The sequence below is a fragment of the Syzygium oleosum genome, unplaced genomic scaffold, assembly GCF_021117445.2.
Source record: "Syzygium oleosum isolate NSW1041296 unplaced genomic scaffold, Sole_v2.1 Sole_v2.22, whole genome shotgun sequence".
Taxonomy (NCBI): Eukaryota; Viridiplantae; Streptophyta; class Magnoliopsida; order Myrtales; family Myrtaceae; genus Syzygium; species Syzygium oleosum.
Genome location: NW_026607506.1, coordinates 6086502 through 6112601, shown reverse-complemented (window position 1 = coordinate 6112601; position 26100 = coordinate 6086502). Strand labels below are relative to the sequence as shown.

The following is a 26100-nucleotide window of genomic DNA, read 5'->3' as shown; positions in this document are numbered from 1 at the left end:
TAAACAATGAAAATAATTTTCGTTCATTCATTTTTGTAAGTGATTGTTTTTTGGAAAATCATTCATTTTTTGCACAATAAACATGACCAAAATAAACTAAAAGTCTATCGCTATGAGCTATGTAGCAAAATTATGTCACGTGTCTTACATCTTTACCATGTGGCAATTACCGAGACTACCACACAACAAATGTAGGAAGAACATCTCGAGTTTTAATTATACATTCTACACATTCGATAAAAAATTTTTACTTGAAGATATCCTATCTTTGTCTTTTTTTTTTGAATTTCAAAGCACAATTATTTGTCGAAGGTGATTAGATTTTTATTCCATAAATACTAATGAATCATATCCTACAGATAATTGTTAATCGTCAACAACCGTAAAGACTTATGGTGCAAAAGTGCACTTATATCATCAATTAATACCAAATGAGGATTTCTAACTTGATTGAAAAATATGAGAAGATACTCATCTACATCTACTTTCATAATTGGAAGCCAGATTCTTTTTTCTTTTTCAAGCTCATTTTTCTTTCTATGATGAATAAGTAGCATTTGTGAAGAAGGACGAAATTTTGAAAATTGAAGTGTTGTATAGATAAATAAACATTCCCTCTAACTTCATCTCTTGCAAGTTTTAAATTCTTCTTTTTTTTGTTATTTGACAAAAAAAAACTCTTTGTTCTTCTCTCTTCATATTAATGTATTAGATAATTATGTTATGATTAAGCCTCCGTTTGTTTCGCGAAAAATGTATGATTTAGAAAATATTTTTTTCAAAACAATTGCTTATATTACTTACAAAAATGAATAAACAAAAAATATTTTTACAATCCACGAAAATGTTTAAATATATTGTTGATAATGAAAATATTTTCAATTAATTAATTATTTCAAGCAATATAAATAATCATTTTTAGAAAAATATTTTGTAAATCATTCATTTTCTGCAAAATAAACGGAGAGAAACCTCAATTTTAGTAACCTTGCTAAAAATAAACCTTTTAACACTACAATGATATTTAAATATCAAGAAATCAACCCAATTTTACGAATTTGACAAAATTAAGTTTTACTTATCGGCGGCAGCAGTTCAAATCCAATATACTCATGGTCTCAATCCTCACTTAAACAACTAGGAAACAAAATCCAGACCGGGTTTCACTACTAGAAAAACGCGTGCGCGGGTCGGGCTCTCCGAGTGAACTTTTCTGGATCCACCTAATATACCAAATTAGCCGGGAAAAAGAATCGCGCGATTATGGTAAAATTGGCCAAGCCGAGAAATATAATAAAATCATTTGATAAGGGTGAATTTCCTTAAACCAACATCCTTTTTTTTCACAATTCTTCCCCAAGAAAATATTTTTTTGGGGTGTTTTTTTGATGATTATTCTCTAATTTTCCCATGCTAATTTTTTCCCAAATTCTCCCTTCCCCTCCTCAGTATAAATACAGAGCACCACTCCGCAACTCCTTCCCAGTTAAGAATAGAATTCTTCTCCACTCATCTCTCTCTCTCTTCTCTCTCGCTCTAAATCCTTCGCTTTGATCGTCGTAAAACCCTAAGTCTGAATCGCGGGTGAGCCCAATCCCAGGCGGTTTGCGCGCTCGGGGATTCTGCAATCGCGGCGTCGTCGGAGCGCCCGATCGCCGGGAACAGTGGTCAGGAGCTCCGCCGCTGCTCCGCCTCGGTCGCCCCGCATCAGCCCCGCCCCGTCCGGGTGGGTGTGCGTGTCTTTGATCGGTCAATTCTCGCCGCCCCGAGGATTGATCGGTTCCCGGAAGTGCTCTCGCTGCGTGCAATGCGTGCGGTCGCGGCATGAAGATGAAGCGGAGGGCCGTGGAAGTGGTCAGTGTCAATTTATCTCGCGCGTTCGATTACTTGTAGTTAGTGTGGTTTCGTGAATTGGTTGTCTGCGGGTGAGGAATCGAATTGCCTGTGATTGTTCTGTCGGGAGTTTGGTCTGTTTAGCTAGTTGATCCCCCCCCCCCCCTTTTATGCAATGAGGTTCTGTGAACTACCAGGGCTTATATCATCACCGATCACTGCATGGTTTTGTCCTTCCCTCCCCCCCCTCCTTAGTCTCACCGATGTGAAGCAATGTCTTGTCGTGAACTGAGGATCATACAAGGTCGTGTTTTATTATAAACTAGCAAGACTTAGCTTCCTACGACGGATCATATTGAACTTCACGATCTTTTCCCCCGTCTTACCTCCAATTCCACTCGATGGTGTCTACTGACTGGGTTTTGGGTTCAAAGGTAATCTTTTCACAGCATATTGTTCTTGGTCTTTAGTTAACACAGGATGCTGCGTATGGACAGGAATGTTATATTGGAAATTTGCTTATATGCAACGTATTAGGGATTTAATCCTGTGGAGCTGGATAAAGTTCGTATCAAGAGAGGGCTTTTAGTAATTTATTTGGGTTATTTGGCTGACTGGATTATCAGACAAGATGGTTTTATTTGTTTCTTCTCCTTTTAGACAAGGACCTAGGAGACGAAACTAGAGACATTAATTTTGCAGTAGAACGGTGTGATTTGAGTTGGTTTCTAGATTTTAGATTTTCTCTGTTCTTGGAGTGATGGTAATTCACTCTGACCAACCTAATACAGTTCAAAGTAAGTACATTAGTAGCAAGGTAAATTCTGTACCTAATGCAAAAAGGGGAAAAAAGGGTAAATTTTACATCTTAAAGTCCAACCTTTTCCAATCAAGATTGAGCAATGACCAATGGTTAAGACACTTACAAAGTTCAAACAAGAAAATGGTATCTGGTTCAGTGCTTCTGGTTACCAGAGAAAATGATGATGACATTTGTAAGATTTTTTCAGATCGACTTGATTATTGAAATAAAGATGAGGAGCTTTGTTTGTTGACTCGGTCTTATTTTAATAACCCAGAAATATTTTAAAGCTTATGTTTTGAGCTTTGAGATGTAAGCTTAGAGTTTGCAAATGGCGTATTCTGATCGTGATACGACTCTGAATCTGGAATTTCCGTGCTAGATCGTTTATCGTTGGAGGATATTAGGACAATGAGTTATTAGCATCTTTGTTGCATGGACTATTTTTCAAGACATTGGAGAATGAGGCTGCTTAGTGCCCTTTGCTTTTGCCTTGTTAATGGTACTATGATGGAATTTCCTGATCTCACTTTAGCTGACATTTGAGCACTGTTTTGCAATATGGAGGCTTTTCGTTTGAACTTTCTCAAATTTTATTGGTAGACACAAGACAATTTTGTGCATCAATTGAGAAGTGACAGGGAATTGGTTAGAGCAGGAATGGAAGTTGTTATTTATTTTCAAGTTATGTTATATTTTTCACTTCAATAATCTTGCATCTCTGTTAAAAATGCATTTATATGGCCATAGAAAAGCATCCAAATCAATAATTCTCATATTTGGTTGGACTTTATTTTCCATTTTTTGCTGCAGCCTCCAAAGATTAGATCCTTCATTGACAGTGTTACTGCTGTTCCACTCGAGAACATAGAAGAACCCCTTAAATGTTTTGTCTGGGAGTTTGATAAGGTGAGTTTATTACTTTTAAGTTGAATGTTACATTGCTTTACAAATGGTACTCATCACTTTAGGATCATCTTTGGGCGATGCAGGGAGATTTTCATCACTGGGTTGATCTTTTCAATCATTTTGATTCATTTTTTGAGAAGCACATTAAGTCGAGAAAAGATTTACAGCTCGAGGATAATTTTTTGGAATCTGATCCTCCTTTCCCAAAGGCTGCGGTTCTTCAAATTCTTCGTGCCATACGAATAATCTTGGAAAATTGCACGAATAAACACTTCTACAGTTCATATGAGGTGCGTACCCTTTTTCTTCCTGTTACTCTCAATCTGTCCTCGCAACACTGAAATTTTTCGGGCTGGTCTTAACTGGAGGCACTGGTTTATCACCTGCCCTTTATTAAGCTGTGTCACAGCATACTTCTAAGTGTCGTTACCATACTTGAATTAAGGAGTCCTGTTTTTAGAAAATTTAGAGAAACAGAAAAAAAGTGGTTAGTAAATAGAGAAACAGAATCCTGGAATAGACACGTACCTATATAGGTATCACGTCACATGATTGCATCGTTGTAAGTTTTACATTTTCAGCCCATGTTGCCGTAGTTGAGATGGGAAGTTACCCTTTAAGTAGTGAGAACAATTTTAACTTTTTAGTGCAATGAATAAGGTGACCTTTAATTATATTTTTTTATCACTGAAACTCCTGCTTTTGGTGTGTGAATGCAGCAGCATCTCTCATCTTTGCTTGCTTCAACTGATGTGGATGTTGTTGAGGCTTGCTTGCAAACTTTGGCTGCCTTCCTTAAAAAGACTATAGGGAAGGGCTCTATCAGAGACGCATCTTTGAAATCCAAGCTTTATGCTCTTGCACAAGGTTGGGGTGGAAAGGAAGAGGGCCTTGGACTTGTTGCATGTGCTGTGCAGAGTGGATGTGACACCATTGCCCATGAGTTGGGCTGCACCCTTCATTTTGAATTTTATGAGGCAGATGAATTGCCTAGAGATTCAGGAAATGAGCACCAGCTAATCCAGGGGTTACGGGTCATTCATCTGCCTAATGTGAATGCTTGTCCGGAAACTGATCTAGAGCTTTTGAATAAGCTTGTTATAGAGTACAAAGTACCCAGTGGTTTAAGATTTTCATTGCTAACAAGACTGCGGTTTGCAAGGGCGTTTGGCTCTTTAGCTGCTCGGCAGCAGTACACCTGCATTCGCCTATATGCCTTCATAGTTCTAGTTAAAGCAAGCAGTGATGCTGATGATTTAGTTTCTTTCTTTAATACAGAGCCCGAGTTCATCAATGAATTATTATCATTATTGAGCCACGAAGATGCAGTTCCTGAAAAAATCCGCATACTGTGTCTACTTTCATTGGTTGCTCTTTGTCAGGATCGATCTCGTCAGACAACCGTCCTGACTACAGTTACATCAGGTGGATACCGAGGTATCCTTTCCAGTCTCGTGCAGAAGGCTATCGAGTCTGTTACAAGTGGCTCCTCAAAGTGGTCTGTTGTATTTGCTGAGGCTCTACTATCTCTTGTTACCACTCTGGTTTCGTCATCAACTGGGTGTTCAGCCATGCGGGAAGCAGGATTCATAGCTACTTTGCTTCCCCTTCTCAATGATACGGATCCACAGCACTTGCATTTGGTCTGTACAGCTGTGCATATTCTTGAAGCTTTCATGGATTATAGTAATCCAGCTGCTGCATTGTTCAGGGAGCTGGGTGGTCTGGATGATACCATTAAACGCTTGGAGATAGAAGTGTCTTATGTAGAAAATGGTTCTAAGCAACAAGGTGAAAAGGCTGAGTGCAGTGCCAGTGCAGATGTAGTGTCCGGCGCTTCCAGCGACCTGGATAACTTACAGCCTCTGTATTCTGAATCATTAGTTTCACACCACCGGCGGCTACTAATGAAAGCTTTGTTGCGTGCAATATCCCTTGGAACTTATGCTCCTGGAAATACTACAAGTATTAATGGCTCCACCGAGAGGTTGCTGCCTCATTGCCTGTGTGTAATTTTCCAAAGGGCAAAAGATTTTGGCGGTGGTGTTTTCTCACTTGCAGCGACTGTCATGAGTGATTTGATCCATAAAGATCCTACATGCTTTTCCATTTTAGAGGCAGCTGGTCTTCCTTCTGCTTTCTTGGATGCTATCTTGGATGGTGCTATCTGCTCTGCAGAAGCAATATCTTGCATACCTCAGTGTCTAGATGCCTTGTGCCTCAATAATAACGGTCTCCAGGTTGTGAAAGATCGAAATGCCTTGAGGTGCTTTGTGAAAATATTTACCTCTAGAGGATATTTGCGCTGGCTTACTGGCGATACACCCGGTTCCTTGTCTAGTGGACTGGACGAACTACTCCGCCATGCTTCCTCATTGCGTGGACCTGGTGTGGATATGCTTATTGAGATTTTGAACGTAATTTCAAACATTGGGTTAGGGGTTGAGTCATCCCACTCGTCTATTGAGCCTGTGTGCTCATCCTCTGCTATTCCCATGGAAACTGATGCTGAAGGGGGAAGTTTTGTATCCCCAGATGATAGGGACTCATCCAAGATGGATGTTTTGGAGCATAACCTAGAGCCATCATCTGATGCTTCTGGCTTGAATGCTGAGGCTTTTCTACCAGATTTTGCAAGTAATGCGGCTCGTCTTCTTGAAACGGTGCTTCAGAATGCTGAAACATGTCGTTTGTTTGTTGAGAAGAAGGGGATTGAAGCTGTCCTAAGGTTGCTAACCTTGCCTTTAATGCCACTGTCAGCTTCACTCGGGCATAGTTTGTCTGTTGCTTTCAAAAACTTTTCAATGCAGCACTCTGCTTCTCTCGCACGTGCAGTATGTGCCTTTATCAGGGAGCATCTAAAGGAAGCAGTTGTTCTCTTAATGTCGGTTGGAGGGACTTCATTTGCAGCAATTGAATCTACAAGGCAAGCCACTGTTTTGCGACATCTTTTTATTCTCGAAGGTATTCTGTCTCTTTCTAATTTCTTGTTGAAAGGGACTACGACTTTATTTTCTGAACTGGGTGCTGCGGATGCTGATATATTGAAGGGTATTGGGAGGGCATATAGGGAAATAATCTGGCAAATATCTTTGTTTAGTGATTCTAAGGGGGAAGAGAAGAGGAATCTTGAGCAAGAACCTGAGAGTTCTGATGGAGGTTCTTCCAGTGCTGTTGGAAGAGAGAGTGATGACGATGCAAATATGCCGGTAGTGAGATACATGAACCCTGTTTCAGTGAGGAACAGTTCTCATTCTTTGTGGGGCGGAGAGAGGGAATTTCTTTCAATTGTGCGTGCTAGTGAAGGTTTACACCGACGTACTCGGCATGGTTTCACACGCATACGTGGAGGAAGGACAGGGAGGCATTTGGAGGCTTTGAACATTGACTCTGAAGCTTACTCAAATGCACCAGATACATCGTCCTTAGAATTGAAAAAGAAGAGTCCAGATGTCCTCGTCATAGAAATTTTGGGCAAATTGGCATCAACAATACGTTCCTTTTTTACAGCACTTGTCAAGGGGTTCACCTCATCAAACCGTCGCAGAGGTGACTCAGGCGCATTGGGAACGGCTTCAAAGACCCTTGGATCTGCTTTGGCAAAAATTTTTGTCGACGCTCTTAATTTTTCTGGGCATTCAACTTCTGAAGGGCTTAACTCGTCTCCGTCAGTGACAGTGAAATGTCGGTACCTTGGTAAGGTTGTGGATGATATGGCGGCTGTCACATTTGACAGTAAACGCCGAACATGTTATGCAGCAATAGTGAACAGCTTTTATGTTCATGAAACATTCAAAGAGCTACTTACCACTTTTGAAGCTACGAGTCAGCTGCTCTGGACACTTCCATCTTCTATAAGAACATCAGGGGATGATCATGACAAGCTGGTTGAAGAAACTAAACAATCTGGCATAACATGGCTTCTCGATACGCTTCAAAGCTACTGTCGCGAATTGGAGTATTTTGTTAACCCTGCTTTTCTGTTATCTCCTTCTGCCTCCCAGGCTCAGTTGCTTGTGCAACCGGCTACAACTGGTCTGTCTATAGGACTTTTTCCAGTACCAAGGGATCCGGAAGTCTTTGTGAAGATGTTGCAATCTCAAGTTGTGGATGTCATACTTCCCATCTGGAATCACCAACTGTTTCCCAATTGCAGTCCTGGTTTTATCGCTTCTATTGTTTCCCTTGTTACGCACGTGTATTCAGGCACTGGAGATTTGAAACGGAACCGTAATGGTGCTGTTGGGAGTACGAACCAGCGATATGTGCCGCCTCCACCTGACGAGGCAACCATTGTAACCATTGTTGAAATGGGTTTTACAAGGGCAAGAGCAGAGGAAGCCTTAAGACGGGTTGAAACAAATAGTGTCGAAATGGCGATGGAGTGGTTGTTCAGTCATGCTGAGGATCCTGTGCAGGAGGATGATGAACTGGCACAAGCACTTGCTCTGTCGCTGGGGAGTTCTTCTGAAACCAGTAAAATTGATGTCGCTGACAAGTCAATGGATGTTGAAACGGATGGAGGGCAGACTAAGGCGCCCCCTGTTGATGATATACTTACTGCTTCAATCAAATTGTTTCACAATGGTGACATTATGGCCTTCACCTTGACGGATCTGTTTTCTACCCTCTGCAACCGAAACAAAGGAGAAGATCGTTCAAAGGTGGTGGTATATCTTATCCAGCAGTTAAAGCTTTCTGGGCATATGTTGAGGGACATAAATGCACTTTGTATCATATCCCGTGTTATGGCACTGCTCCTTTTAGAAGATGGAAGTGCACGAGAAATTGCTGCCCAAGAGGGTATTGTGTCTGCTGCAATAGATATTCTGATGAACTCCAAGTCTAGAAGTGAGTGGGGGGATGAGACTTTGTTCCAAAAGTGCATTAGCGCATTGCTACTTATATTGGATAACATGCTACAGTCCAGGCCCAAAGTTTCTTCAGAGAATACTGGGGTTGCATTGAGATCTCTACCTGACTCATCTGCAGAGCAGGCTTCATTACCATTGACAGCCCCAATCACAGAAAATAAAGAAGCTTCTGATGTCCGTGACAAAGAATCTGGTACTGCCATGGAGAAGATATTTGGCAACCCTACTGGTCATTTGACTATTGAAGAGAGTCATAAGTTATTGGAAGTTGCATGCGACTTAATAAAGGATCATGTCCCTGCGATGATCATGCAAGCCGTTCTGCAATTATGTGCTCGTTTGACGAAATCTCACTTGCTGGCTTTGCAGTTTCTAGAAAATGGAGCATTGCCAGCACTTTTCAGTCTCCCCAAAGCTTGTTTCTTCCCTGGATATGACACAGTTGCATCTGCTATAATACGGCATCTGCTCGAAGATCCTCAGACACTGCAATCGGCTATGGAATTGGAAATTCGACAGACTGTGAGTGGAAACAGGCATGCGGGGCGTCTATCCCCGAGAACATTCTTGACATCTATGGCACCTGTCATCTCCAGAGATCCTGCTATCTTTATGAGAGCTGCAATTGCTGTTTGTCAAGTGGAGTCATCAGGGGGCAGGAACTTTGTTGTTTTGTCAAAGGAAAAGGAAAAGCCAAAAACATCGAGTGAACACAGTCTAAATTTGAATGAAACTGGTCGGGCTACTGAAAGTAAGGCTCTTGAGGGATCAGCTAAATGTTCTAAGGTCCACAAAAAAGTTCCTGCCAATCTCACCCAGGTCATTGACCAGCTCCTTGATATTGTACTGAAATTTCCTTCACTGAAAGGCCAGGAGGAGGGTGGGAATTGCTCATCGCCCATGGAGGTTGATGAACCTATAATGAAGGTAAAAGGCAAAAGCAAGGTTGGTGATAACAGAAAAAATGAGTTGGAATTTGATAGATCTGCTGGATTGGCTAAAGTAACTTTTGTCCTGAAATTATTGAGTGATATTCTTTTGATGTACGCACATGCTGTGGGAGTTATATTGAAACGGGATCTCGAGATGGCTCAGCTACAAGTTTCTAGTAATCCAGACAGCTCTGGAATATTACACCATGTTTTGCATTATCTCCTTCCCTTATCAGCGGATAAATCTTTAGGACCTGATGAATGGAGAGACAAGTTGTCTGAGAAGGCGTCATGGTTTCTGGTTGTTTTGTGTGGTCGATCCGGAGAAGGGCGAAGGCGAGTGATCTGTGAATTAGTGAAAACATTGTTGTCTTTCTCAAACCTGGAAAGCAACTCTGCCAGAACCGCTTTATTGCCAGATAAAAAGGTTTTTTCGTTTGTTGAGTTAGCATATTCTGTATTGTCAAAAAATTCATCACCTGGCACCTTGCCTGGTTCAGGATGCTCACCTGACATAGCAAAAAGTATGATAGATGGAGGCATGGTACAGTGTCTGACAGGAATTCTTCAAATTATTGATCTGGACCATCCTGATGCTCCAAAAACTGTAAACCTTATAGTCAAATCTCTGGAGAGCCTCACAAGAGCTGCCAATATGAATGAGCCAGTAATCAAGTCAGATGGTTCGAATAAGAAAAAAATTGTGGGGACAATTGATAGGGTGAACGAGCATATGAACGCAACTTCAGCTGTGGAAACGGCAGAGCAAAGTCAGAGCAGGTCCGGTCAAGAGGAAGTTGCAGATGCTGCTGAGACACAAGAACCACAGCTTCGAGGATCTTCCCAAATTGATGCAAGTTGTGATGTTAATCCCGATCGGTTGATGGGGCAAAATAGGGTAGATGAAGCAGAAGGGACATTGGCTTCCAGTCCTGCTGCAAACCTTGAGATGGAATTCATGCGGGAAGAGATGGAAGAAGGTGGTTCATCGCATAACGCAAACCACCTTGAGGTGACATTCGGTGTCGAGAACAGAGCAGATGATGATATGGGTGATGAAGATGACATGGGTGATGATGGTGAGGATGATGACGATGATGACGATGGTGAGGACGAGGATGAAGCTGAAGATGGTAATGGTATGATGTCTCTAGCTGATACTGATGTAGAAGACCATGATGACACTGGCCTAGGGGATGACTTCAATGATGAGATGATTGATGAAGAAGATGATGACTTTCATGAAAACCGCGTTATTGAAGTAAGATGGCGGGAAGCTCTTGATGGGTTAGATGATCATTTGCAGGTGCTTGGTCAACCTGGAGCTACAGGCGGTCTTATTGATGTTGCAGCTGAACCTTTTGAAGGGGTGAATGTGGATGACCTTTTTGGTCTCCGTAGATCGCTGGGTTTTGAACGGCGTCGGCAGACAGGTAGGGCTTCCTTTGAACGATCCACCGCAGAAACATCTGGTTTCCAGCATCCCCTTCTATTAAGACCAAATCAGTCGGGAGACATGGTCTCTATGTGGTCCGGAGGGAATTCATCCAGGGATCTAGAATCTTTGACATCTGAAAGCTTTGATGCGTCTCACTTTTACATGTTTGATGCTCCTGTCCTTCCATATGATCATTTGCCGAGTAGTCTGTTTAGTAATCGTCTTGGAGGCTCAGCACCTCCACCTTTGTCCGATTACTCGATAAATTTGGACTCGTTACAACTACCAGGTCGCAGAGGACCTGGTGACGGACGGTGGACTGATGACGGTCAGCCCCAGATTGGTTCTCAAGCTTCTGCAATAGCTCAGGCAATAGAAGACCAGTTCTTATCTCACTTTAATCAAAGCATTCCTGCCAGCAGTCCAACTGAAAGGCAATTAGAGAATTCGGAGGTACAGGAGAAGGAACAGCTGGATGCCCCACCTTCAAGTAGTATTCAACCAGCAGTTGAGGTCAACAATAGCATTGGCCAACCAGCTGAGGATCAACATCAAGAAGGTTGTAATGAAGCTGAAAATCAAGAGAATATTCAGCCTGTTGAGAGTGTTCCTCTTGAAGAGCAAGTCAATACTGAGTCGGCTGCCGATGAACCCATGTCTATTCAACCTCTTTCATTGAACTACACTCCCGGTCAACAAGATAGCATGGAAATTGGGGATAGAAACGGGGCCATTGGTCAGGAGGGAGAGACGGTACAGGAGTTGGTCATCTCATCAACAGAGTCAGTTGATCAAGTGGGCTTAAATGTGCTTGCAGATGGACATGATATAGCTGCTCATAGTACTGGAGGATCTTTAGTGGTGGGTGATCAGGCCAATAATCATGTCATTGCTCTTCCTAATTTAGATATGGCAAGTGAAGCTGACGCGTCTTCCACACTGCCCAATGCTGACATTGACATGAATAGTTTTGATGCCGAAGAAAATCAAATTGAGCAATCTGTGCCTGTCCCTGAACCTGGTGGGAATGAACTGTCAGCAATGCAGGCCGCTGTGGTTGCTCAAAATGGCGATCACACCGATCAAACTGGTTTAGATAGTGATGTTCCTGGGGGAAATGTTATTGATCCAACATTCTTGGAGGCGTTACCTGAAGACTTGCGTGCGGAAGTTCTAGCTTCTCAACAAGCCCAATCCGTTCAACCTCCAACTTATGTGCCACCATCAGCAGATGAAATTGATCCCGAGTTCTTAGCTGCCCTTCCTCCAGATATTCAAGCAGAAGTTCTGGCCCAACAAAGAGCGCAAAGGAGTGCACAGCTGGCCCAGCCAGTCGATATGGATAATGCCTCAATAATTGCTACTTTTCCAGCTGATTTACGTGAAGAGGTTAGGATTTTTTGCCCATCCTCCTAGTTTTCACCATGCTTCATAATGCTAACTTTATGCTTTTGTCTAGGTGCTTTTGACTTCATCAGAAGCAGTGTTGTCAGCATTGCCTTCCCCACTACTGGCTGAAGCCCATATGCTGAGGGATCGAGCAATGAGTCATTATCAAGCTCGTAGCCTGTTTGGAAGCAGTCACAGACTGAGTAACCGGAGGAATGGTTTGGGTTTTGATAGGCCAGCAATGGACAGGGGTGTTGGAGTTACAATTGGCCGAAGGGCATCTTCTACTGTATCTGATAGCTTGAAGATGAAGGAATATGAGGGTGAACCACTTTTGGATACAAATGCACTAAAAGCATTAATTCGCCTCCTAAGGTTAGCTCAGGTAATGCTATTCCATGGCCTATTAAAGATAGTAAAATATGTTGAAAGAATCCCCTAGCATCTGCGGGTTGAAGCACATTTGCATAGATGACTGGTTTGCATATGTTTTAACTGTCTCGGTAGTTGAGCATCTATAGATTTTTTTTTTTTTTTGGTGCTAGGAAAGAGGTGCATTTCAGATATGGTAGGAGGACTTGTCATTAGTCAGTCTTTTGCAATATCTAACTTGCAAAGAATCTTGGACTCTCTGAATGTTCAAAATTTACATTTCAATATCTGTGTGTTATCTTCTCTTTGTTCTTGGTAGTAAGTTTTGGCTAACATAGACTTTGCTGCCTCTCATGTGGATAGCCTCTTGGCAAGGGCCTGCTCCAGAGACTCTTGCTTAACTTATGTGCACACAGCATTACAAGGTCAAGTTTGGTTCATCTTTTGCTCAATATGATTAAGCCAGAAGCTGAAGGTTCAGAAAGTGGATTGGCGAAAATCAACTCCCTGAGGCTCTATGGCTGTCAGTCAAACATTGTTTATGGCCGTTCACAGTTGTTGGATGGTATATCTTCTTCTTTTAGGGTGGATCTAGTTACCTTTGTTTCTTTCTAACATGGTCTCTAAAATGTTCCGTCAGGTCTTCCTCCTTTGGTGTTGCGTCGAATTGTTGAGATTTTGACTTCCTTGGCTAGAAATCATCCTGCCGTAGCAAGTATGTTGTTTTACTTTGATTTCTCACTCTTGCGGGAGCTTTCAAGCCCAAGTCACACAGATGCAAAGTTACATAAAGGTAAAGAGAAAATTGTCGAAGAAGGAGCTTCATCAGATGGATGTCAAATTCAGGATGGAGATGTTCCTTTGGTCCTATTCTTGAAGCTCTTGAACAGATCCCTGTTTTCACGGGGCACTACTCATTTTGAGCAGGTAAGTGACGTCCTTCACAGCTATTGTTAGATACAGGACCTTACTGTGCTTTAGATTTATAAGCATCAGTTAGTGTTTTCAATTTATTGATCTCAGAATTTGCTGTAAGATATTCATAAAATATCCATGGCGCAGGTATTAGGTCTGCTTCAAGTTGTAGTTTATAACGCGGCTTCAAAATTAGAAAGTCAATCTCGGTCTGAACAAGTCATGAATGAGCCCCAGCCACCAGAGCAATCAGAGCATGGAAAAAACGAGAAATCTTCATTAGAGCCAGAGCTTCATAAAGAGGATGAAAATTCAAATCTGAACTTATCTTCTTCAAGCGGAAGGAGAAGCATCAGTATATGTGATGTCTTCCTGCAGCTGCCACACTCTGATTTATGCAATTTGTGCTGTTTGCTGGGACATGAGGGGTACTGATCTTGATTCTTATTTGATCTTTGGATATCACCTGTGTTTGCAGTATCCATCCTTTTCTACTAATTCCTACTGAATGACGTGAAGTTTTAAGTTTGACTATGTTTGATTACTCCCAAGATATGTTGATTCTCTGATCTTGCTCCCTGCTCTAGTAAAAAACAATAAGTAGTCAGCCGTTCAACTATTTTGCAGGCTTTCGGATAAAGTTTATGCTCTTGCTGGTGAGGTGCTGAAGAAGTTGGCACTAGTTGCTGCTCCCCACAGGAAATTATTTATCTCAAAGCTTTCTGAATTGGCTCATCAGTTGAGCGGCTCTGCTGTCTGTGAACTAAATACCCTGAAGAATACACACATGCTGGGTTTAAGTGCTGGTTCCATAGCCGGGGCTGCTATCCTACGAGTGCTTCAAGCACTTAGCGCTCTCACTTCATCCAGTGTTGATGGGAACCCAAGTGTTGATATTGGTGTGGAACAGGAGGAGCAAGCTATGATGTGGAAGTTGAATCTTGCTCTTGAGTCGTTGTGGCAAGAACTTAGTGACTGTATAAGCATGACAGAGACACAGCTGTGTCAGAACTCGCTGTCACACATGAATATTGTGGAGCACGTGCAGGGAACCACTCCTGGATCTCCCCTTCCTCCAGGGACTCAACGTCTTCTTCCCTATATAGAGGCTTTCTTTGTTTTGTGTGAGAAGCTGCAAGCCAGTAATTCTGTCCCGCAACAGGATCATGTTAGTATTTCTGCTAACGAAGTAAAAAAATCTCCTGGAAGTTCCACTTCAGTGATTGCAGAAGGTGATGGGGACTCTCACAAAAGGCTTGATGGAACTGTCACATTTGCTAAGTTTGCTGAGAAGCATCGCCGGCTTTTGAATGCTTTTATACGACAAAATCCGGGCTTATTGGAGAATTCCCTTTCAATGATGCTGAAGGCACCAAGGCTGGTTGATTTTGACAACAAAAGGGCATACTTCAGGTCCAGAATTAGGCAACAGCATGAGCAACATCTCTCAGGCCCTTTGCGCATAAGTGTTAGACGAGCCTATGTCTTGGAGGATTCTTACAATCAGTTGCGCATGCGCCCAACTCAAGAGCTGAAAGGACGACTAAATGTGCAATTTCAGGGGGAAGAAGGCATTGATGCTGGTGGCCTAACTCGAGAGTGGTATCAATTGCTATCAAGGGTTATATTCGACAGAGGTGCACTCTTATTCACAACCGTGGGAAACAACACGACTTTTCAGCCAAATCCTAATTCCGTCTACCAAACTGAACATCTGTCATATTTTAAATTCGTTGGACGTGTGGTAAGAAATTTTTTTGTGCAAGTTCCATTAACAGCTTACTTCTTTAATTTCTTCTTTCAGTGAAAATATCTTTGGTTTGTGTTTGATGCAGGTTGCTAAAGCATTGTTTGATGGGCAGCTATTGGATGTTCATTTCACTCGGTCCTTTTACAAGCATATTCTTGGAATTAAAGTAACTTATCATGACATAGAAGCTGTGGATCCTGACTACTACAAGAATTTGAAGTGGATGCTGGAGGTTTGTAGGATATGCTGATACATAATCTGCTTTATTATAGTGCCCAGGTTTTTAATATTGAAGAGTACTATATTGCGATTATCTTATTCATCACCGGACTTTTATTTCACTGGCAGAACGATGTGAGTGACATTCTTGATCTCACATTCAGTATGGATGCAGATGAGGAGAAACACATTCTTTATGAGAAAAATGAGGTTTGTTTTTTTTTTTTAAATACTATCATTGACTTTGTCTGTTCCGTATTTCTTATATTTCTGTTAGCTTCTTCAGTTGTTTTGATCCTTGTGGTTTTCCTACTAGGTCACCGACTATGAGCTTAAACCTGGAGGAAGGAATATTAGGGTTACAGAAGAAACAAAGCATGAGTACGTGGACCTTGTTGCTGACCATATTTTAACTAACGCTATCAGGCCTCAAATCAATTCCTTCCTGGAAGGCTTTAATGAGTTAATAACTCGGGAGCTCATATCTATTTTCAATGATAAAGAGCTTGAGCTACTGATTAGTGGACTTCCAGAAATTGATTGTGAGTTGGCTCTTCTTCTGTTAGCAATTATTTTTTCTTGTTAGTGCTTGTGACATTTATAATTAAATACTCTTGCAGTGGATGATTTGAGAGCCAACGCCGAGTATACTGGTTTTTCAGCCGCATCTAGTGTTGTTCAGTGGTTTTGGGAGGTTGTTAAATCTTTTAACAAAGAAGACATGGCAAGATTGCTTCAATTTGTCACTGGAACCTCTAAGGTGATTTTCTTTGGTGATTTGATTAACTTGATGATGACAGTTTGGTTCACTTTTTATTTATATGGCCCAAATAGGATTTGAGCATCTAATGTAAGTGCATGCTTTTGGAGTTGCAAATGAATTATGTTCTATTTGTAAAAATTGACTGGATCCTTTTGGGTCTGTCAGGTTCCATTAGAGGGCTTCAAGGCTTTGCAAGGCATTTCTGGTCCTCAGAGATTCCAGATTCACAAAGCATATGGAGCTCCTGACCGGCTACCTTCAGCTCATACATGGTCAGTGGATGGAAAAACTAATTGCAATGCGAACTATGGTCACTGGAGTTGTCATGACGTATGTACTGAAAAATTTTATGATTAGTTATGCGAGCGTCTCTTTTTTTTCAGTTTTAATCAACTGGACCTGCCAGAATATATTTCCAAAGAACAGCTTCAGGAACGCCTGCTTCTTGCAATTCACGAGGCTAGTGAAGGGTTTGGCTTTGGTTGAGCAATTTTAACGCCAGATGTCATTGATATTACAAGTGTCTTCAGGTACAGTTTGATTCGATGTATCTGGTCCGCTTACATAGTAGAGAGGTGGAATTGCCAATGTTACTGAATGATGGACCACGTATGTGAGGAGAACTTTTTTATGCGGTATTCTCCGTCAAACAAAAATATTAAAAAGGAGATATGAACATTTATTTTATTTATATGGTACTGAGGAAGATCCTTCTCAAATTGCAGGTTAAAGTAGCTTCTTGTTCCAATTTGTTTAATGGAATTTTCTTCACATTTGACCTGATTAAAATTTTTTGTTCTTCTGAATTCATAACATACTTAACTGGATTCACCTTGGGATCTAATGTTTTGATTTTCACATGGTGGTGTATAAAGATCCATGAATCTGGGCCCACTTATTAAAAAAATGATTTGGTGGTTGGTTGTATTTGAGCAGAATTAAATGTTACATATCTGAACATTTAAGGATTGTGGCTGGACCGATTTCTGACGCTTAAAAATGTTGTGTGTATCTGAAGGTACAAGCTGCATCAATTTCAGCTGCTCCATTTCCAGGTAATAGATTGATTTATACAGATTTGAGTATTATCAGTAAAGTCAATGTTTTATCTGACCGCCTTGGCGATGGACGTGCTGTGATTGATATATGTTATCCTTGAGTAACTTTTGCTTTGCTTAGTCACTTTACTTGGTTATGTAATACCTAGGCTAACATTGTTGCGTCTCGGTGGCATTACAATCGATAATCACGGTGCCTGTACTTGATAGCCCTGAAGAGTGGGTTTTGTTCTCTGGAACATATGCTCATGGGCGCCTTATGTTAGATTCATATTTTGAGAATCTCTTAATATTAACTTGCATGGCATCGAGACAATTCTGGGTTGGTTGATTGATCATATTGGCAGGCGGAGGTGTTCTCGTCGATTCAAACTACTGCGGAGCTTTTACCCCCGGTGCTGAAGGCGTGTGATCAGATGACTCTCTGAGCTTCCATACAACCCTTCTTGAGAAATAAGCGGGAGCAAATTTCGGTTTCAAGTTAAAAGAAGACGAGCCTGATATTTACATAAATGTAGTAATAGTTGCATAGCCTCTTAGCAAGTAGGCCTGGTACATAGTATGCTTTACTGCGCCCGAGAACCGAAGTAAACCCAGCACAAGGAGCTGCCTTTCTTTTTTGTGCATTATGAATTTCATTTACAGCTCTTGGATAGAGACAGCCCAGCTTAATTATCACCTCTTTTCTGTACATAAACAGACCCACCTTTTGATAAAGGCAATGATATATAGGAACGGATGGAATCGATGTACTGCCAAAGGTGCAAAATTATGCTCTTTCATATTCGTGCTGTTCGTTGTCCGCCCTAAATTTCAGCAAAGGGAAGCTCGGGTGGTGTGGTATATACCGACCTCCAAATGATGCATAATTGCTTGGCCATGTACCCATCTCTTAAGGGTGCGTCTCCGCATGGCGAGGATCGAAAATAAGCCGATATTCATCTTCCGTCGTGGTTTTCCCACAAAGAGCCACAGCAATCGGGTCCCCGACACCATTGACTGCGTGTGGGAGAAACTACACAAGTGTCTGTCGAGAAGGGTAAAAGGCGATGAAAACGAAGGGCCTTAATTATAGGGTGATCTGAGGCTGTGTTGCTGTTGCGTTCTTGTGTTTGTGTAGATGATGGGGGGGACATTGGCTCGTGACAATGTTGTTGGCGTGGCAGACAGAAGCCAGCATAAGTTTAAAACAGGAGTCGAAATTGATGTTATCAATTAGGCCACCCCTTGCAGGAATCTGTCCTCCTTCTATTTTCTACTATTCATCAGCGATGAAAATGTCTGAAAAGTCACGATAAATCTGGGTAATTTGTTAACAAAAAAAGAAAATATCTTTTGATCTAATTTTATTTTTTTTTCGAATTTTTTTAAATAAAAAAATTTGAAACTTTCACTTAAATTTCAAATCTGTCTACGCGTTTGAAAATCGCCATTTAGAGGTTAATTATCAAAATTCACGTCTTCATCAACGTCCTTATCTTTGTATGAAACAATTTGCATGTGCAAATTTTGAACTGGAGTGATAGTTGGGAATTTTTTACTGCAGTATTGGGATTGCTCGCGGGTAGGGGTGAGTATGGTTCCAGGATAGAACCTGGAACCTGAAAACCTGATCAGTGAAAACCTGTAAGTTCTAGGCTCCAAGGTATGCATGGTAGATTCCAAGTCACAAAAATTTGGGAACCTATCTTGATGGGTAGGTTCCAGGTTCTAGGTAGGTGAAACTTGGAACCCGAAATCTAAACAAGGTTTTTGTGTTTTTTCTTAGTCTATGTCTTCGCGTGATCCTGCGGTGTTTCATGGTGTTAGATGATAAGTGTATGATCTGGAACCACTAGTATGAGCTTTTCATTTTATGACTTGTTAATGTTTTATATTTTTCGTGTGTCTAAATATAAGTTATGATCAGTGGATCATTGTAGAAAGTGGTGATTGTGAAAGATGATGATTCACTGCAATTGTTCAATTAATAATACAGGTGAAACCTAAGTAGACCCTCAAACCGACCATCGAACCTGTGATAGGATAGCTTCAAAGTTCCAAAAAATGAGATAGATCAAGCCTAGTACTATCCATGGCATAATTCAAGTAACCAACAGCACTAGCATGTGAAGCATGAGACAATTGCTCCACCTCCATCAAAGTACACCGTGACGGACTAAACAATTTATAATGTGTAGCAAGTAGGGTACTTACAGAATTTCTCAACTGCATGTTGAAGCGCTTTGACGCTTTCCCGACATAACTCCTTCGAGTCATTCGTAACATTCCAACAGTCTCTCTCTGTATCTTCATACCCGAAGCTGTCTCTACTGCACCCAAATTATCAATTTCAATATCTGCATACAACTATCATTCTATCTCATCCACCTCCGCTAACCACCTTGAAGCTTCATCATTAGTGACTTTGGAATAACTATCAACTACTATGGGATCTAGCGACTTTGTAGACGTTGTCACATCAATTGTACTTGAATATCTCTAGGCTCTACTTGAAGCTCCACCTATTTTTAAACACCGTCCAGATCTTTTCCCCCAATTGATACCTTACTCCTCTTCTGAAACAGAATAAATTCATCAAATGTAATATCTCTGCTGAACATAAAATCGGGTGAAATTTTCTCAGTGCACCACAGCTTATCCCTTCACCCCATGTGCATAGCCTAGGAATATGCACTTCCTTACCCTCGGCTTCAGTGCGCCATCACTCACACGAGCATAAGCAGGGCAACCGAACACTCTCAGTCCAGTGTAATCAGCAGACTTATCTGACCACATTTCCTCGGGAGTTTTCCAATCAATTATTAGTGATGGTGATATGTTCACTAACCAACAAGCGGTATTCATGGCTTCGGCCCAGAAATCTTCATCTAATCCAGTATTGGAAAGTAAAGAGCGAGCTCTCTCCAATATATTTCTGTTCATCAGTTCTGCAACTCCGTTCAGCTGTGGTTAATCGGCAACAGTGCGGTGTTTCATCATGCCTTCCTCTATGCAAAACTGGCTAAGCTCTTTAGAACAGAATTATAACCCTTTGTCAGTTCTCAAGCACAAGATCTTTCTTCCTATATGCTTTTCGATCATCGTTTTCCATGATTTGATCCGACCAAGCACTTCGCTCTTGTGCTTAAGAAGACAAATCTAGACTTTTCTCGAAACGTCATCAACAAAGGACAACACATACCTAGCACCACCCTTGAATGGAACTTGAGAAGATCCTCGTAAGTCTGAGTGTACGCAACCTACAATCTTTGAGGTTCGATGAGCTGCCGTACTAAACTTAACAGTCTGCTGACTATGCATGTCGCAGTGATCACAGAAATTCAGCTTCTTAATTCGATGGCCTCCCAGTAGACCCCTCTGACTCGAAGCAATTATCACCTTCTCACATATGTGTCCAAGTCTCATATACCACAATTGTGTCATGTCCTCACCTGAAATCTCAGAGAATCTAGTAGATGAGCCAATCACTGTTTTTCCTTGGAGGAGATACAACCCGCAGTCTATCTTCCCCCTCATCATAGTAAGCACATCTCGAGAAACCTTTAAAACTCCACCTTCAGCGGAAATTCGGTATCCGAACCTGTCAAGAGCACTCAACGAGATAAGGTTCTTTCTCAGCTTCGATATATGCCCTACACCTATCAACGTTTGCACCACCCAATTGTGCGTCTTAATCTGAACTGTTCCGATTCCTACCACTTCACAAGCAGCACCGTTCCTCATAAGCACCTTACCACATTCCGTGCACTGATAGGTAGTAAACCAATGTCTATGAGAAGTCACATGATAAGAACATCTGCACCCAATCATCATCTGAAGAACTCGTGGTGACTGTTTACACATCATCGGCATCACTAGAACTATTATCTGCTGTGGTAACAATATTACCATCACCTGTAGACTCCACCTTAACTCCTTTACTCTTGTACTTCGGACAATCTCTCTTGTAGTGCCCTACCTCATTGCAGTGAAAACATCGACGGTTCCGAACATTAGACTTCGATTTGGATCAGCTCTTCCATATGCTCCCTCTAGAATCTAAGCATTCATCTCTACCTCGAATAATCAAATTTTGCGTCATATTTTGCGGTAAGTTATCTTCTCGTAACTTCTTTTGCCACTCCTTAGAAAATAAGGCGGATTTTACCTCTTCCAAGGTAATCGTAGTGCGCCTCTGTAGCAGTGAATCCATGAAGTGCTCAAAAGAATTTGGTAGAGATGCCAACAACATCATACCTTGTTTCTCATCAGGCAAGGCCTCATTGACGTTCTTCAAGTCCATCATGAGTTTGTTAAACTCATCTAAGTGGGCTCTGATAGACGTGCCTTCAACCATCCGGAACTGAAACATCATTTTCAACATATACAAGCGATTGTTCAAACTCTTCATTAGATAAAGTGCCTCAAGTTTTTCCCACAACACCGCGGCTTCCTTCTCTTCGGCCACTTCAATCAATACCTCATCCGTCAGATTCAACAAGATTTATACTCTTTGCTCTCTCCATTATCTCTGCCTTATTAGTAACTTTCATTATAATTGGCAAATTATTTTCACCATCCAATGCGTTGGCCAAACCTTGAGTTGTCAATAGTGCACGCATCTTAACTTTCCATAACCCAAAGTTGTTCTTCCTGTTGAACTTCTCAATCTCAAATTTCGTTCCAGACATAATTGCAATAACATAATTTCCAGACAGTGATCAGACAAGCAAAAGCCCCAAATCAACTCCAGAAACTCTAACCGTAGCTCTGATATCAATTGTTGTGATATAACGCAGAAACGCTAACGGATCTTGCAATTAAATCAATGCGAAATCACTAGAGAAATAAACGAGCAACGATAAAGGATATAAAAGATTTACGTAGTTTGGTCCGAGTATCGGTACCTACATCCACAGGGAGAGCCAGCAGCAAATAATCCACTATCAAGTCAGAGAATAACAGAGTTTCGGTCGCTCACCCGCTCGAGTGTTTCCCACACCTAGATTTACACCCAAACCCAAAGTTGTTTACAAATAAAATAACTCACAGTACAAATCCGTGTGTTACTCGTGTACAGAGCTCCTTCGTGCGGCGTCTGTGGATTTCTTCACTGCACGTCTTGCTCCTGTGCACGACCAAAATCGACAGTATACATCCACAAGCCACGCGAGCCTTCCTTTCCCTTCTGTTCCACTTCCGCGGCCGAGTCTCTTTTTTTTCTTATATTTGCAGCCCCAAGAAAGTCAAAGATAACATCACCTTTGAAAATCTTGTTGACCACCACCAAAGAAGAGGCGCCCACGTTAAGTAATCTTGGTCAACCGGTCAAACTTGGATATTATCCTTCCTTTTTTTTCTGTTTCAACGGAAACAAATCTCCAACATACATATATCTATAGGCCTTCAAAAACAATTCTAATCCAATTAGAATTCTTTGGATTTCTTTATATATATCCTTAAACTGCGGGTTCCGTAAACGACTCAAACTTGAGACATAATTTTAATAGTTGACATGGAAAAGACGGTTTGATATTGTTGTCGGTATTGCAAGAGGACTTCTCTATCGCCACCATGATCCCAAACTTCAAGTAGTCCACCGAGATCTTAAAACAAGCAACATATTACTAGATGTTGACCTAAACCCTAAAATCTCTTACTTTGGCTTGGCAAAATTTTTTCGAGCTGATGAAAAAAAGCAAGAACAAAAAGAATCATTGGAACTTAGTAAGTCTTCTTTTTTTTTTTTTGGTTCTTGACAGGAAGCACTCATTATTATAGAGGATCACAGCCCGAAAACATTTTTTTTTTTGCGCAATATAGTGGCTACATGGCCCCTACGTATGCTTTCGACGGGAGATTCTCTTTGAAGTTGGACATACATAGCTTTGGAGTGCTCCTGTTGGAGATAATCAGCGACAAGAGGAATAGAGGATTTTCCCATCCAAGCCATCACCACAACCTTCTCGGACATGTAAGTCAGCAGGCACTAGTAACATCGGCATCCCATCTCTCTCTCGTCTTTTACATGGTCATTTGGGGTGATTTCTCAATGACTAAGCACACAAGTTCCCAATGATTCTTCAGGCGTGGTTGCTTTGGAGAGAAGGTAGGGCCTTGGAGATGATGGATGAATGCCCGCACAACTCATTTAACAGAACCTGAACCCAAGTGGAAAGATACATTCAAGTGGGCTTGTTGTGTGTCCAAAAGTTCCCCGAAGATAGGCCGGCTATGTTGTCTGCAATTTGTATAATACTCAATTGTGGATGGGTCCTGCCTGAACCTAAAAAGCCCGGTTACTTCACGAAAAGAAACTCAGAGTAATCCAATGGGACTTCATCAAAGGGAGACTCGCATACGCAAAATCCAGTCACTCTGACTATGCCGGAAGGTCGGTAGATATTCTGTTCTATAGAGTTGAAACTTTGGTATTGTGATAGATTACTAGGCTTTTGTTGACAAAGATTTTGTGTCCATATTTGGTTTAGCAGGGCCAAATTGCAATGTGCCAGAGCAGAATACTTTGTACCTTTGACACACACAAGCACAATGCCTCTCATTTCTTGTCGCCTAATGTTGACAAATGACGGCAGGCCTCTCATCTTTTTTAGTGCTGACAAATGATGTTTAAGTTAGTTATTCAAAGCTAGTCCAACAAAATTATGTGACTCAGAAAATTGTACCACCTCGTCACGAGTTACCAGTAGAAGTAACAGCGGCCCAATTTTCTTGAAACTTTAGTAGCTTGGATTTTAGGAGTAATAATTCTTCCGGATCCCATTGGAAACTCCGTAAGTTAAGTGTGGATTTTGTGAAAGATCCACAAGATAAGCGATCATCTAATGAAAAGGCGTACACTAGATCATGCTGATCAAGGACGCGTACTGAGTTGACTAGGAGAGGCAATGAAACATATTTGTACATTCTGGAAGTGAATAGAATTTGAGAGTTACAGTTATGCCTGAACTCGTGTGTTAAAACAATGTCGTTTGGATCGAGTGTATTCCTTTCTTCCTTCTGTTCATGCTTGCTCAAAGTCACTTATGAGGAAATCTCAAAGTCAGAAATCAAACAAGGGATCATATTCCTACGCTACGTTTTCTTGTATTTCAGCTGGGATGAAACAAGGTTTACAGGACAATTAACGCTCAATCTCTCATAGTGAAAGTACGAACATTTTCAGATGACGTCAAAATGTTCACAGAACTAAGATTAAGGAAAAAACATCAATAGGAACTATTGTACAAAATTAGATATTCAAAATTCCCCTTTTTCTCTATATAGTTGGGAGAACGTCCCGAGCGGATGCAATGTAGTTTGACCTAAACAGACAGTCAGCAGAACCATGATAGTATTTGTTTTCTTCAGGAGTGTTTGTTGAATTGCGACCTTAGAACGTGGATTATCAACTTTGGATATTCCAAAGTTCAGCGATATGGCGTGTTATGACCGCTACAGTGTGTAAATGACTAATACCAATCTGTGAGAAGGTTTTCCCAAGCCATGCACATTTTAGCTTGTCCGACGTTGCTTCCTTCTTTCTTTCCTTTTAATCCTTCCCTTCCTCTGTGCGAGTCTACTTGTCTTGTGTTGTCAACTGTCCAGAAGTTGGGACAAGGAAGAGTTATTCAAACATGTTAATTTAACGTTTTCCGTTCGACCGAGGACTTACTTAGATTATTCATCCACTGTGATGGGTGAAAGATCTGAGTGGACATCTTTTCGTGTATCTTAGAAAAAATCTTTGCACGTACTTGTCATTCTATCTCCAAGTGCAAAAATTTCTTCCATGAATGATGCCTGTATAGAGAAGAAAACAAAAAGGTGCTACCAGGCAGTAAATATCAAATATTAAGGTCATAAATGGTATTACAGTATGAACCTTTGCTGTTTGATGTCGCCTAGTACGCACTGTATATCTCCATCCAATGGGACTGCGACTAGACTATGCAGCTACCAGATGCTCTATGCCTTCCACATCGGTCAGTTATAAATGACGCTTGGAGAGTGCCAAGAATGGTGATGATGGCGTGGCGGGTATGCAAAACCCAAGTCCCACTGAAAGGAGCAAACAAAACGAGTGATAAGATATATAAAACTAAACTGTTCACCAAATTGAGCGCTTCCTTTGGAGATTTGAGTCATTTAGATTCGGACTTCGGCGATTATAGGAAGCTAGGACACTAATCCACAAGCAACTGAGTGGCTGTGGCTTCCCTTCATTTTGTGACCCCACTGATCACAGTTCAACTTAAGCAGTGGAATCTATCTTCTATATCTAACCCAAATATGCTATTCAGAAAAAAGTCGGAAGCTATTATTGACTTGTTTACTTTTTTCGCGGATCAATTAGAAAGATCTGCAATAAATAAACCTCATTTCATCAATTTCTTTTATGCTTCCGTCATCACCTGTTACTGCTAGGCTTGTCAAATGTAGTTAAGAGTGGAGATTGTTAAAATATGTCTTGAGTTTGAGCTCGAAGCGAAAATCTAAATATTTCAAATTGGATATTTTGCGGACGCCCGAAATCGAGCAAAGCAAAATACGGTAATCTTTGGCAAGTTGAAGTCGGCGAAGGAAGGAAGAAAGAAAATATACGCACGAATTGGTTTCCACGCCGAAGTCCAAGTTGGAAAAGTCTGATTGTGTCAGAAAAGGAAAAGTCAACTATCGCGTAGTTTGTTGACAAGTAAAAGAAAAGTGAATGAGAAAAAGGGAAACTTGGATATAGTTGACCGGTTGACCGAACTTCTACTATTTCCTATTCTGAGTAAGTCGGCCATGTGAACGTCCTTTTTCCCTGGGCTTACATATATATAATATTGTATTGCATGATTTGAAGGCACGCCGTTGTTGAT

At 41.3% G+C, this 26100-nt stretch overlaps 1 protein-coding gene across 2 annotated transcripts; it reads left to right on the top strand.

The window, feature by feature from the left end:
- Nucleotides 1–1498: 1498 nt before the first annotated feature.
- On the top strand, nucleotides 1499–18006 carry LOC115689373 (E3 ubiquitin-protein ligase UPL1). Of its 2 annotated transcripts, none has more exons than XM_056321215.1 (17): nucleotides 1499–1854; nucleotides 3449–3544; nucleotides 3628–3834; nucleotides 4267–12177; nucleotides 12248–12562; nucleotides 12913–13114; nucleotides 13190–13476; nucleotides 13612–13892; nucleotides 14092–15208; nucleotides 15300–15446; nucleotides 15563–15643; nucleotides 15750–15975; nucleotides 16054–16193; nucleotides 16362–16468; nucleotides 16580–16726; nucleotides 17215–17251; nucleotides 17602–18006. In XM_056321215.1, the coding sequence occupies exons 1-15, from the start codon at nucleotides 1825–1827 to the stop codon at nucleotides 16680–16682; spliced, it is 11250 nt and encodes a 3749-aa protein (XP_056177190.1). In that variant the 5' UTR covers nucleotides 1499–1824; the 3' UTR covers nucleotides 16683–16726; nucleotides 17215–17251; nucleotides 17602–18006. The 2 variants fall into 2 exon arrangements, with proteins under 2 accessions (XP_056177190.1, XP_056177189.1); XM_056321214.1 differs by having other exon boundaries at nucleotides 4264–12177.
- Nucleotides 18007–26100: the final 8094 nt, after the last annotated feature.